Source organism: Procambarus clarkii, chromosome 48 (genome assembly GCF_040958095.1).
Source record: "Procambarus clarkii isolate CNS0578487 chromosome 48, FALCON_Pclarkii_2.0, whole genome shotgun sequence".
NCBI classification, from domain to species: domain Eukaryota; kingdom Metazoa; phylum Arthropoda; class Malacostraca; order Decapoda; family Cambaridae; genus Procambarus; species Procambarus clarkii.
This window is the reverse complement of record NC_091197.1, coordinates 35215589-35229652: the sequence shown is the minus strand read 5'-3', so window position 1 is coordinate 35229652 and position 14064 is coordinate 35215589. Positions and strand designations below refer to the sequence as shown.

Here is a 14064-nt window from a genome sequence, read left to right as displayed (position 1 = left end):
TGACCCTTGGGGGACACATGGCCATCGTGACTCCTGGGGGACACATGGCCATCATGACCCCTGGGGGACACATGGCCATCATAACCCCTGGGGGACACATAACCATCATGACCCCTGGGGGACACATGGCCATCATACCCCTGGGGACACATGGCCATCATAACCCCTGGGGGACACATGGCCATCATAATCCATGTGGGACACATGGCCATCATAACCCCTGGGGGACACATGGCCATCATAACCCCTGGGGGACACATGGCCATCATAACCCCTTGGGGGACACATGGCCATCATAACCCCTGGGGGACACATGGCCATCATGACCCCTGGGGGACACATGACCATCATAACCCATGGGGGACACATGGCCATCATGACCCCCTTGGGACACATGGCCATCATAACCCCTGGGGGACACATGGCTATCATAACCCCTGGGGGACACATGGCCAAGATAACCCCTGGGGGACACATGGCCAAGATAACCCCTGGGGGACACATGGCCAAGATAACCCCTGGGGGACACATGGCCATCATAACCCCTGGGGGACACATAGCCATCATAACCCCTGGGGGACACATGGCCAAGATAACCCCTGGGGGACACATGGCCATCATAACCCATGGAGGACACATGGCCATCATGACCCCCTGGGGACACATGGCCATCATGACCCCCTGGGGACACATGGCCATCATAACCCCTGGGGACACATGGCCATCATAACCCCTGGAAGACACATGGCCATCATAACCCCTGGGGGACACATGACCATCATAATCCCTGGGGGACACATGGCCAAGATAACCCCTGGGGGGACACATGGCCAAGATAACCCCTGGGGGACACATGGCCAAGATAACCTCTGGGGGGACACATGGCCAAGATAACCCCTGGGGGACACATGATCAAGATAACCCCTGGGGGACACATGGCCAAGATAACCCCTGGGGGACACATCGCCAAGATAACCCCTGGGGGGACACATGGCCAAGATAACCCCTGGGGGGACACATGGCCAAGATAACCCCTGGGGGACACATGGCCAAGATAACCCCTGGGGGGGACACATGGCCATCATAACCCCTGGGGGGACACATGGCCATCATAACCCCTGGGGGACACATGACCATGATAACTTCTGGGGGGACACATGGCCAAGATAACCCCTGGGGGGACACATGGCCAAGATAACCCCTGGGGGGCACATGGCCAAGATAACCCCTGGGGGACACATGGCCAAGATAACCCCTGGGGGGACACATGGCCAAGATAACCCCTGGGGGACACATGGCCATCATAACCCCTGGGGGACACATGACCATCGTGACCCCTGGGGGACACATGACCATCGTTACCCCTGGGGGACACATGGCCATCATAACCCCTGGGGGACACATGACCATCATGACCCCTGGGGGACACATGACCATCATATCCCCTGGGGGACACATGGCCATCATAACCCCTGGGGGACACTTAGCCATCATGACCCCTGGGCGACACATGGCCATCATGACCCCTGGGGACACATGGCCATCATAACCCCTGGGGGACACATGGCCATCAATATAATCCATGTGGGACACATGGCCATCATAACCCCTGGGGGACACATGGCCATCATAACCCCTGGGGGACACATGGCCATCATAACCCCTGGGGGACACATGGCCATCATAACCCCTGGGGTACACATGGCCATCATGACCCCTGGGGGACACATGACCATCATAACCCATGGGGGACACATGGCCATCATGACCCCCTGGGGACACATGGCCATCATAACCCCTGGGGGACACATGGCTATCATAACCCCTGGGGGACACATGGCCAAGATAACCCCTGGGGGACACATGGCCATCATAACCCCTAGGGGACATATGGCCATCATAACCCCTGGGGGACACATGGCCAAGATAACCCCTGGGGGACACATGGCCATCATAACCCATGGGGGACACATGGCCATCATGACCCCCTGGGGACACATGGCCATCAAAACCCCTGGGGACACATGGCCATCATAACCCCTGGGGGACACATGGCCATCACAACCCCTGGGGGACACATGGCCATCATAACCCCTGGGGGACACATGACCATCATAACCCCTGGGGGACACATGGCCAAGATAACCCCTGGGGGGACACATGGCCAAGATAACCCCTGGGGGACACATGGCCAAGATAACCCCTGGGGGGACACATGGCCAAGATAACCCCTGGGGGACACATGACCAAGATAACCCCTGGGGGATACATGGCCAAGATAACCCCTGGGGGACACATCACCAAGATAACCCCTGGGGGGACACATGGCCAAGATAACCCCTGTTGGGACACATGGCCAAGATAACCCCTGGGGGACACATGGCCAAGATAACCCCTGGGGGGACACATGGCCAAGATAACCCCTGGGGGGACACATGGCCAAGATAACCCCTGGGGGACACATGGCCATGATAACCCCTGGGGGGACACATGGCCAAGATAACCCCTGGGGGGACACATGGCCAAGATAACCCCTGGGGGGACACATGGCCAAGATAACCCCTGGGGGGACACATGGCCAAGATAACCCCTAGGGGGACACATGGCCAAGATAACCCCTGGGGGACACATGGCCATGATAACCCCTGGGGGACACATGGCCAAGATAACCCCTGGGGGGACACATGGCCAAGATAACCCCTGGGGGACACATGGCCAAGATAACCCCGGTGTTATACTCAAATTCTATGTCAGTTGAAATGTAACCAATCACAGGCAAGTAGGCCTCTGACGTCATGCCAGACAGAGGAGCATCAAGCCATGCTCCCAGCAGCCTCAGTTCTCCTCACAGACTCAGAGTAGAAGGACCTCGGCGGCGAGATATATGCCTTGTTGTCTCACTCAATAAATATATACAGAAGCGACTACTGTGTCTACATTCTACCCGAACAAGGCAAACGAATACCTAGGGGACACATGGCCAAGATAACCCCTGGGGGGACACATGGCCAAGATAACCCCTGGGGGGACACATGGCCAAGATAACCCCTGGGGGACACATCACCTTCCAACATAAGGCGCCAATCCTCAACTTTTTATTGCGAGCGGAAGTTTTAATATCAAAGTAAAATAGTTTAGAATACAATGAAGAAAAATGTTTCTGAAAATCATAAATTTTTGTTTCCTTTCGTGCATGGGAGGAGGAAGTGACGTCACAGCCCGTCACGTGATGGCGGAAGTGACGCCACAGCCCGTCACGTGATGGCGGAAGTGACGCCACAGCCCGTCACGTGATGGCGGAAGTGACGCCACAGCCCGTCACGTGATGGCGGAAGTGACGCCACAGCCCGTCACATGATGACGGAAGTGACGTCACAGCCCGTCAGGTGATGACGGAAGTGACGCCACAGCCCGTCACGTGATGGCGGAAGTGACGCCACAGCCCGTCACGTGATGGCGGAAGTGACGCCACAGCCCGTCACATGATGACGGAAGTGACGTCACAGCCCGTCACGTGATGAAGGAAGTGACGCCACAGCCCGTCACGTGATGGCGGAAGTGACGCCACAGCCCTTCACGTGATGGCGGAAGTGACGCCACAGCCCGTCACATGATGACGGAAGTGACGTCACAGCCCGTCACGTGATGACGGAAGTGACGCCACAGCCCGTCACGTGATGACGGAAGTGACGTCACAGCCCGTCACTTGATGACGGAAGTGACGCCACAGCCCGTCACGTGATGGCGGAAGTGACGCCACAGCCCGTCACGTGATGGCGGAAGTGACGCCACAGCCCGTCACGTGATGGCGGAAGTGACGTCACAGCCCGTCACGTGATGACGGAAGTGACGTCACAGCCCGTCACGTGATGACGGAAGTGACGCCACAGCCCGTCACGTGATGGCGGAAGTGACGCCACAGCCCGTCACGTGATGGCGGAAGTGACGCCACAGCCCGTCACGTGATGGCGGAAGTGACGCCACAGCCCGTCACATGATGGCGGAAGTGACGTCACAGCCCGTCACGTGATGACGGAAGTGACGCCACAGCCCGTCACGTGATGGCGGAAGTGACGCCACAGCCCGTCACGTGATGGCGGAAGTGACGCCACAGCCCGTCACATGATGGCGGAAGTGACGCCACAGCCCGTCACGTGATGGCGGAAGTGACGCCACAGCCCGTCACATGATGACGGAAGTGACGTCACAGCCCGTCACGTGATGACGGAAGTGACGCCACAGCCCGTCACGTGATGGCGGAAGTGACGCCACAGCCCGTCACATGATGGCGGAAGTGACGTCACAGCCCGTCACGTGATGACGGAAGTGACGCCACAGCCCGTCACGTGATGGCGGAAGTGACGCCACAACCCGTCACGTGATGGCGGAAGTGACGCCACAGCCCGTCACATGATGGCGGAAGTGACGCCACAGCCCGTCACGTGATGGCGGAAGTGACGCCACAGCCCGTCACGTGATGACGGAAGTGACGTCACAGCCCGTCACATGATGACGGAAGTGACGTCACAGCCCGTCACGTGATGACGGAAGTGACGTCACAGCCCGTCACGTGATGACGGAAGTGACGTCACAGCCCGTCACGTGATGACGGAAGTGACGCCACAGCCCGTCACGTGATGACGGAAGTGACGAACACAACATCAACTGGTCAACACAACACCTGCTGGTCAAAACAACACCTGCTGGTCAACACAACACCTGCTGGTCAACACAACACCTGCTGGTCAACACAACACCTGCTGGTCAAAACAACACCTGCTGGTCAACACAACACCTGCTGGCCAACACAACACCTGCTGGTCAACACAACACCTGCTGGTCAACACAACACCTGCTGGTCAACACAACACCAACTGGTCAACACAACACCAACTGGTGAACACAACACCTGCTGGTCAACACAACATCAACTGGTCAACACAACACATGCTGGTCAACACAACACCTGCTGGTCAACACAACACCTGCTGGTCAACACAACACCAACTGGTCAACACAACACCAACTGGTCAACAAAACACCTGCTGGTCAACACAACACCTGCTGGTCAACACAACACCTGCTGGTCAACACAACACCAACTGGTCAACACAACACCTGCTGGTCAACACAACACCTGCTGGTCAACACAACATCAACTGGTCAACACAACACCTGCTGGTCAATACAACACCTGCTGGTCAACACAACACCAACTGGTCAACACAACACCTGCTGGTCAACACAACGCCTGCTGGTCAACACAACACCAGCTCGTCAACACAACACCTGCTCGTCAACACAACACCTGCTGGTCAACACAACACCAACTGGTCAACACAACACCTGCTGGTCAACACAACACCTGCTGGTCAACACAACACCTGCTGGTCAACACAACACCTGCTCGTCAACACAACACCTGCTGGTCAACACAACACCTGCTGGTCAACACAACACCAACTGGTCAACACAACACCAGCTGGTCAACACAACACCAACTGGTCAACACAACACCTGCTGGTCAACACAACACCTGCTGGTCAACACAACACCAACTGGTCAACACAACACCTGCTGGTCAACACAACATCTGCTGGTCAACACAACACCAACTGGTCAGCACAACACCAACTGGTCAACACAACACCTTCTGGTCAACACAACACCTGCTGGTCAACACAACACCTGCTGGTCAACACAACACCTGCTGGTCAACACAACACCAACTGGTCAACACAACACTTGCTGGTCAACACAACACCTGCTGGTCAACACAACATCAACTGGTCAACACAACACCTGCTGCTCAACACAACACCTGCTGGTCAACACAACACCAACTGGTCAACACAACACCTGCTGGTCAACACAACACCTGCTGGTCAACACAACACCAACTGGTCAACACAACACCAACTGGTCAACACAACACCTGCTGATCAACACAACACCTGCTGGTCAACACAACACCTGCTGGTCAACACAACACCTGCTGGTCAGCACAACACCTGCTTGTCAACACAACACCTGCTGGTCAACACAACACCAACTGGTCAACACAACACCAACTGGTCAACACAACACCTGCCTGTCAACACAACACCTGCTGGTCAACACAACACCTGTTGGTCAACACAACACCTGCTGGTCAACACAACACCTGCTGGTCAACACAACAACTGGTCAACACAACACCTGCTGGTCAACACAACACCTGCTGGTCAACACAACACCTACTTGTCAACACAACACCTGCTGGTCAACACAACACCTGCTGGTCAACACAACACCAACTGGTCAACACAACACCTGCTGGTCAACACAACATCAACTGGTCAACACAACACCTGCTGGTCAACACAACACCTGCTGGTCAACACAACATCAGCTGGTCAGCACAACACCTGCTGGTCAATACATCACCTGCTGGTCAACACAACACCAACTGGTCAACACAACACCTGCTGGTCAACACGACATCAACTGTTCAACACAACACCTGCTGGTCAACACACCTGCTGGTCAACACAACACCAACTGGTCAACACAACACCTGCTGGTCAACACAACACCTGCTAGTCAACACAACACCAACTGGTCAACACAACACCTACTGGTCAACACAACACCTGCTGGTCAACACAACACCTGCTGGTCAACACAACACCAACTGGTCAACACAACACCTACTGGTCAACACAACACCTACTGGTCAACACGACACCAACTGGTCAGCACAACACCTGCTGGTCAACACAACATCAACTGGTCAACACAACACCTGCTGGTCAACACAACATCAACTGGCTAACACAACACCTGCTGGTCAACACAGCATCAACTGGTCAACACAACACCTGCTGGTCAACACAACACCTGCTGGTCAACACAACATCAACTGGTCAACACAACACCTGCTGGTCAACACAACACCTGTTGGCCAACACAACACCAACTTTTTAACACAACACCTGCTGGTCAACACAACATCAATTGGTCAACACAACTCCTGCTGGTCAACACAACACCTTCTGGTCAACACAACATCAACTGGTCAACACAACACCAGCTTGTCAACACAACACCAACTGGTCAACACAACACCTGCTGGTCAACACAACACCTGCTGGTCAACACAACACCAGGTTGTCAACACAACACCAACTGGTCAACACAACACCTGCTGGTCAACACAACACCTGCTGGTCAACACAACACCTGCTGGTCAACACAACACCAGGTTGTCAACACAACACCAACTGGTCAACACAACACCTGCTGGTCAACACAACACCTGCTGGTCAACACAACACCAGCTTGTCAACATAACACCAACTGGTCAACACAACACCTGCTGGTCAACACAACACCTGCTGGTCAACACAGCACTAACTAGGACCTCTGCACCAATTACAAGACCTCAGTTTAATAGTATTACTAAATGTAATCCCAGATTCCAATTGGAGTGACAGGTGATCCCAGATGGCATATAAAATTCAGGTATTTATATATCCACACGTATTACAATAAAGTTGGGTCATGAGATTATATATATATATATATATATATATATATATATATATATATATATATATATATATATATATATATATATATATATATATATATATATATATATATATATATATATATATATATATGTCGTACCTAGTAGCCAGAACTCACTTCTCAGCCTACTATGCAAGGCCCGATTTGCCTAATAAGCCAAGTTTTCATGAATTAATTGTTTTTCGACTACCTAACCTGCCTAACCTAACCTAACCTAACTTTTTCGGCTACTTAACCCAACCTAACCTATAGAGATAGGTTAGGTGAGGTTAGGTAGGGTTGGTTAGGTTCGGTCATATATCTACGTTAATTTTAACTCAATGAACAAAAATTGACCTCATACATTATGAAATGGGTAGCTTTATCATTTCATAAGAAAAAATTTAGAGAAAATATATTAATTCAGGAAAACTTGGCTTGTTAGGCAAATCGGGCCATGCATAGTAGGGTGAGAAGTGAGTTCTGGCTACTAGGTACGACATATATATATATATATATATATATATATATATATATATATATATATATATATATATATATATATACATAACCATATACATAGCCATAACCTTTAAGCACCTTTTTGCATTATTATTTTTGTATCAACCCATGTATATCTTGTAACCATCAAATGCATAATAAAGCACAAAAAATAAAAAAGGAAGGGGGTGGTAGGAGAAAAGCACACAGCAACTGTATTGGAGGGGATCTAAACATTCCCTCTAATGCGTTATGCGTGGTTTCCTCCGAGGCTATGGGTCCCTCTTCTTCCAGCTAGAGGTGGTACTCCCTTCATATATATATATATATATATATATATATATATATATATATATATATATATATATATATATATATATATATATATATATATATATATATATATATATATCATGACATATTCGTAATAGTAAAAGACTCAGATGAACTAATTGACCTAAAAAGACACCTAGAGAGAGAGTCAGTACTCCGATTTACATACGAAAATAGTGAAAATAACAGTCTGCCATTCTTGGATGTACTAATAACAAAAACAGGAACCTCTTTAAGCACCAACGTATATACCAAGCCCACCAACATAGGATTATGCCTGAACGGTAGAAGTCAGTGCCCCCAATGATAGAAAGCCAGTGTTCTCAATGCTTATATTCGTCGAGCGCTTACCCACTGCTCTGAATGGAGCAACGTGAGTAGAGAGTTTGAAAGAGTAACTCAGGTATTGGTGAACAACGGATATAGCAACGCGGAAATAAACGCTGCTATAAGAAGACACTTGGACCGTTGGTATAATCCTGAACCCAGAACAGAAACCACAATACATCCAATAAAATTATATTACAAATCAACCATGCACAGTGAACATATAAAAGAGGAAAGAATAATGAAAGAAATAATCCGTAAAGGAGTAAAAAGCATTTCTCCTAACCAAAACATAAACCTGATAATATTTTACAAAACCAAGAAGACTTCCGAACTCCTTATCAAAAACAGCCTGAAGCCGACGGAGAACCCTCTACAGCAATCAAGCGTTGTATACATGTACACTTGCCCCCACGAAGGATGTAACCTTCAATCTAAGTACATAGGTATGACGTCGACCAAGCTGACGAGGCGTTTGACATGCCATCTTCAATCCGGTGCCCCCAGGAATCACATGAGACAAGCCCATGACATCACCCTAACAAGTGAAATGTTGAACAAAAATACCTGTATAATAGACAAAATAAAAGATGCAAGAAGATTACAAATTCTTGAAGCAATTCACATATGATTAGAACAACCTACCATGAACACCCAAATCACGGAACTATTTACTCAACCCACCATGAGAGTAAGGACAAGACCAGAACATAACGATGCCAACACAGAAGACAATGTTCAACATAACAGGCCAATTACACCTGATTATTCTTTGTATGTAGATAGGAGCTGCCTCGTATGGGCCAATAGGTCTTCCGCAGTTACCTCTATTCTTATGTTCTTATGTTTCACCCCCATTTATCCCTTATGTATCCTCCCATGTTTTCACCTTTTTTGTCTTATCACCTGACCCAGTGCGGGTATAAAATCAACCAGTCCTGAAAATTCTTTTCACTTGAGATTGAACCATGGAGGTTCGAAACGTTGTGCAAATTGAATAAATAAGTGTAATACATTCTATAGTAATTCACTTCTTTTCTTCACCTTGAAATTACGAAAATGAGTTTTGGAGAACTCCTATTTCAGCTAAGCCCTGATGCTAAGAAAATAGTTAGAGGGATAGAAGCCCTAAATCTGAAGATAGTAAATACAGAATATGCGGTCATATTCAATGAGACATACATATATATATATATATATATATATATATATATATATATATATATATATATATATATATATATATATATATATATATATATATATATATATATATGTTGTACCTAGTAGCCAGAACGTCGTACTCGGCCTGCTATGCAAGGCCCGATTTGCCTAATAAGCCAAGTTTTCATGAATTAATTGTTTTTCGACTACCTAACCTAACCTAACTTTTTCGGCTACCTAACCTAACCTAACCTAACTTTTTCGGCTACCTAACCTAACCTAACCTATAAAGATAGGTTAGGTTAGGTTAGGTAGGGTTGGTTAGGTTCGGTCATGATAGACCATCTAGAAGTGATTGTAGAAAGCCTATTGGTCCATATTTCTTGATGCTTCTATATTGGAGCGGAGTCTTGAAGTGGGTAGAATATAGTTGTGCATTAATTGGCTGTTGATTGCTGGTGTTGACTTCTTGATGTGTAGTGCCTCGCAGACGTCAAGCCGCCTGCTATCGCTGTATCTATCGATGATTTCTGTGTTGTTTACTAAGATTTCTCTGGTGATGGTTTGGTTGTGGGAAGAGACTATATGTTCCTTAATGGAGCCCTGTTGCTTATGCATCGTTAAACGCCTGGAAAGAGATGTTGTTGTCTTGCCTATACTGAGTTTTTTGAGGCTTACAGTCCCCAAGAGGGCATTTGAAGGCATAGACGACGTTGGTCTCTTTTAAAGCGTTCTTCTTTGTGTCTGGAGAGTTTCTCATGAGTAGGCTGGCCGTTTTTTTGGTTTTATAGTAAATTGTCAGTTGTATCTTCTGATTTTTGTCTGTAGGGATAACGTTTCTACTAACAGTGTCTTTCAGGACCCTTTCCTCCGTTTTATGAGCTGTGGAAAAGAAGTTCCTGTAAAATAGTCTAATAGGGGGTATAGGTGTTGTGTTGGTTGTCTCTTCAGAGGTTGCATGGCGTTTCACTTTCCTTCTTATGATGTCATCCACGAAACCATTGGAGAAGCCGTTGTTGACTAGGACCTGCCTTACCCTACAGAGTTCTTCGTCTACTTGCTTCCATTCTGAGCTGTGGCTGAGAGCACGGTCGACATAAGCGTTAACAACACTCCTCTTGTACCTGTCTGGGCAGTCACTGTTGGCATTCAGGTACATTCCTATGTTTGTTTCCTTAGTGTAGACTGCAGTGTGGAAAACTCGGCTCCTTTCCATGACTGTTACATCTAGAAAGGGCAGCTTCCCATCCTTCTCCATCTCGTAAGTGAAACGCAACACAGAATTCTGCTCAAATGCCTCCTTCAGCTCCTGCAGATATCTGACATCAGGTACCTGTGTAAAAATGTCGTCAACATACCAGCAGTATATGGCCAGTTTCAAGTTCATGTCGACTAAGACTTTGTGCTCGATGGTACCCATGTGGAAGTTTGCAAACAGGACACCTAGGGGAGAACCCATGGCGACCCCATCTACTTGCTTATACATGTGTCCATCCGGGCTCAAGAAGGGTGCCTCTTTAGTACAAGCTTGGAGTAGTTTCCTTAGAATATTTTCTGGTATGTCAAGAGGAGTACAAGCCGGATCACGATACACTCTGTCGGCTATCATCCCGATTGTTTCATCCACAGGTACGTTCATAAACAGTGATTCTACGTCCAACGAGGCTCCTATCCCTGTGGCCCGTGTTCCCCGCAGTAAGTCAACAAATTCCTTTGGAGACTTCAGGCTGAAGGCGCAAGGGACATAAGGAGTCAGCAAGCCGTTGAGTCGTTTCGCCAGTCTGTACGTGGGTGTGGGTATCTGGCTGATGATTGGCCGAAGTGGGTTTCAAGGCTTGTGTGTCTTGACATTTTCATACGCAACCCACATATGGAAACCCACTTCGGCCAATCATCAGCCCGATACGCACACCCACGTACAGACTGGCGAAACGACTCAACGGCTTGCTGACTCCTTATGTCCCTTGCGCCTTCAGCCTGAAGTCTCCAAAGGAATTTGTTGACTTACTGCGAGGAACACGGGCCACAGGGATAAGAGCCTCGTTGGACGTAGAATCACTGTTTATCAACGTACCTGTGGATGAAACAATCGGGATGATAGCGGACAGAGTGTATCGTGATCCGGCCTGTACTCCTCTTGACATACCAGAAAACATTCTAAGGAAAGTACTCCAAGCTTGTACTAAAGAGGCACCCTTCTTGAGCCCGGATGGGCACATGTATAAGCAAGTAGATGGGGTCGCCATGGGTTCTCCCCTAGGTGTCCTGTTTGTGAACTTCTACATGGGTACCATCGAACAGAAGGTCTTAGTCGACATGAACTTGAAACCGGCCATATACTGCAAGTATGTTGACATTTTTGCACTGGTACCTGATGCCAGACATCTGCAGGAGCTGAAGGAGGCATTTGAGCGGAATTCTGTGTTGCGTTTCACTTACGAGATGGAGAAGGATGGGAAGCTACCCTTTCTAGATGTAACAGTCATGGAAAGGAGCGGAGGTTTCCACACTGCAGTCTACACTAAGGAAACAAACATAGGAATGTGCCTCAATGCCAACAGTGACTGCCCAGACAGGTACAAGAGGAGTGTTGTTAACGTTTATGTCGACCGTGCTCTCAGCCACAGCTCAGGATGGAAGGAAGTCGATGAAGAACTCTGTAGGGTAAGGCAGGTCCTACTCAACAGCGGCTTCTCCAATGGTTTCGTTGAAGACATCATAAGAAGGAAAGTGAAACGCAATGCAACCTCTGAAGAGACAACCAACACAACACCTATACCCCCTATTAGACTATTTTACAGGAACTTCTTTTCCACAGCTCATAAAACGGAGGAAAGGGTCCTGAAAGATATTGTTGATAGGAACGTTATCCCTACAGACAAAAAATAAGAAGATACAATTGACGATTTACTATAAAACCAAAAAACGGCCAACCTACTCATGAGAAACTCTCCAGACACAAAGAAGAACGCTTTAAAAGAGACCAACGTCGTCCATGCCTTCAAATGTCCACTTGGGGACTGTAAGCCTCAAAGAACTCAGTATATAGGCAAGACAACAACATCTCTTTCCAGGCGATTAACGATGCGTAAGCAACAGGGTTCCATTAAGGAACATATAATCTCATCCCATAACTAGACCATCACCAGAGAAATCTTAACAAACAACACAGAAATCATCGATAGATACAGCGATAGCAGGCGGCTTGACATCTGCGAGGCACTACACATTAAGAAGTCGACACCAGCAATCAACAGCCAATTAATGCACAACTATATTCTACCTACTTCAAGACCCCACACCAATATAGAAGCATCAAGAAATATGGGCCAATAGGCCCTTTGCAGTTACTTCCATTCTTCCCTTTAACTTACAAAATATTATACCCATTATATATATATATATATATATATATATATATATATATATATATATATATATATATATATATATATATATATATATATATATTTGAGAAAAAGAGAGTTTATCCTATAATTAATGGTGATTGGACGAATCATTGCATTTTCTATTTCTGTTGATACCTGGTTGATACCTGGTTGATGGGGTTCTGGGAGTTCTTCTACTCCCCAACCCACGTTGGGGAGTAGAAGTGTTTATATATATCCTATATCATATGTTCCCCTTTCTTATTGGACTGAGTAAATGTACTTATATAATGCAATACACTTTCCATGGGGGCTGATTATTATCCCCAGGGGAGGATAATTGGGCCCAGGCGAGAGTAATTAGCCCCAAGGGAGGATAATTGGGCCCAGGGGAGGATAATTGGGTCCAAGAAAGGTTAATTGCGCCCCAGGGGACTATATATGGACCCAAGGGAAGATAGTTGGGCCACAGGGGAGGATAACTGGCCCCAAGGGGAGGATAATTGGGCCTAGGGGAGAATAATTGGGCCCCAGGGGAGGATAATTGGGCCCCAGGGGAGAGTAATTGAGCCACAGGGGACGATAATTGGGCCCCAGCGGAGGATAATTGGGTCCCATGGGAGAATAATTGGGCCCCAGAGGAGGATAATTGGGCCCCAGAGGATAATTGGGCCCCCAGGGAAGGATAATTGGGCCCCAGGGATGGATAATTGGGCCCCAGGGGAGGATAATTGGGCCCCAGGGGAGGATAATTGGGTCCCATGGGAGAATAATTCTGCCCCAGAGGAGGATAATTGGG

At 48.2% G+C, this 14064-nt stretch overlaps 2 protein-coding genes across 2 annotated transcripts; both read left to right on the top strand.

The window, feature by feature from the left end:
* The first annotated feature begins 286 nt into the window (after positions 1 to 286).
* On the top strand, positions 287 to 730 carry LOC138351206 (homeobox protein ESX1-like). The gene has a single exon (XM_069302849.1). It carries the CDS (start codon positions 287 to 289, stop codon positions 728 to 730), a length of 444 nt encoding a protein of 147 aa, XP_069158950.1.
* An 833-nt stretch (positions 731 to 1563) lies between these two features.
* On the top strand, positions 1564 to 2037 carry LOC138351205 (uncharacterized). Its single transcript, XM_069302848.1, has one exon. It carries the CDS (start codon positions 1564 to 1566, stop codon positions 2035 to 2037), a length of 474 nt encoding a protein of 157 aa, XP_069158949.1.
* Positions 2038 to 14064: the final 12027 nt, after the last annotated feature.

Excerpts from the sequence above, each read along its gene's own strand:
- LOC138351206 (XM_069302849.1), top strand. The coding sequence starts at position 287 with ATGGCCATCATAACCCCTGGGGGACACATGGCCATCATGACCCCTGGG.
- LOC138351205 (XM_069302848.1), top strand. The coding sequence starts at position 1,564 with ATGGCCATCAATATAATCCATGTGGGACACATGGCCATCATAACCCCT.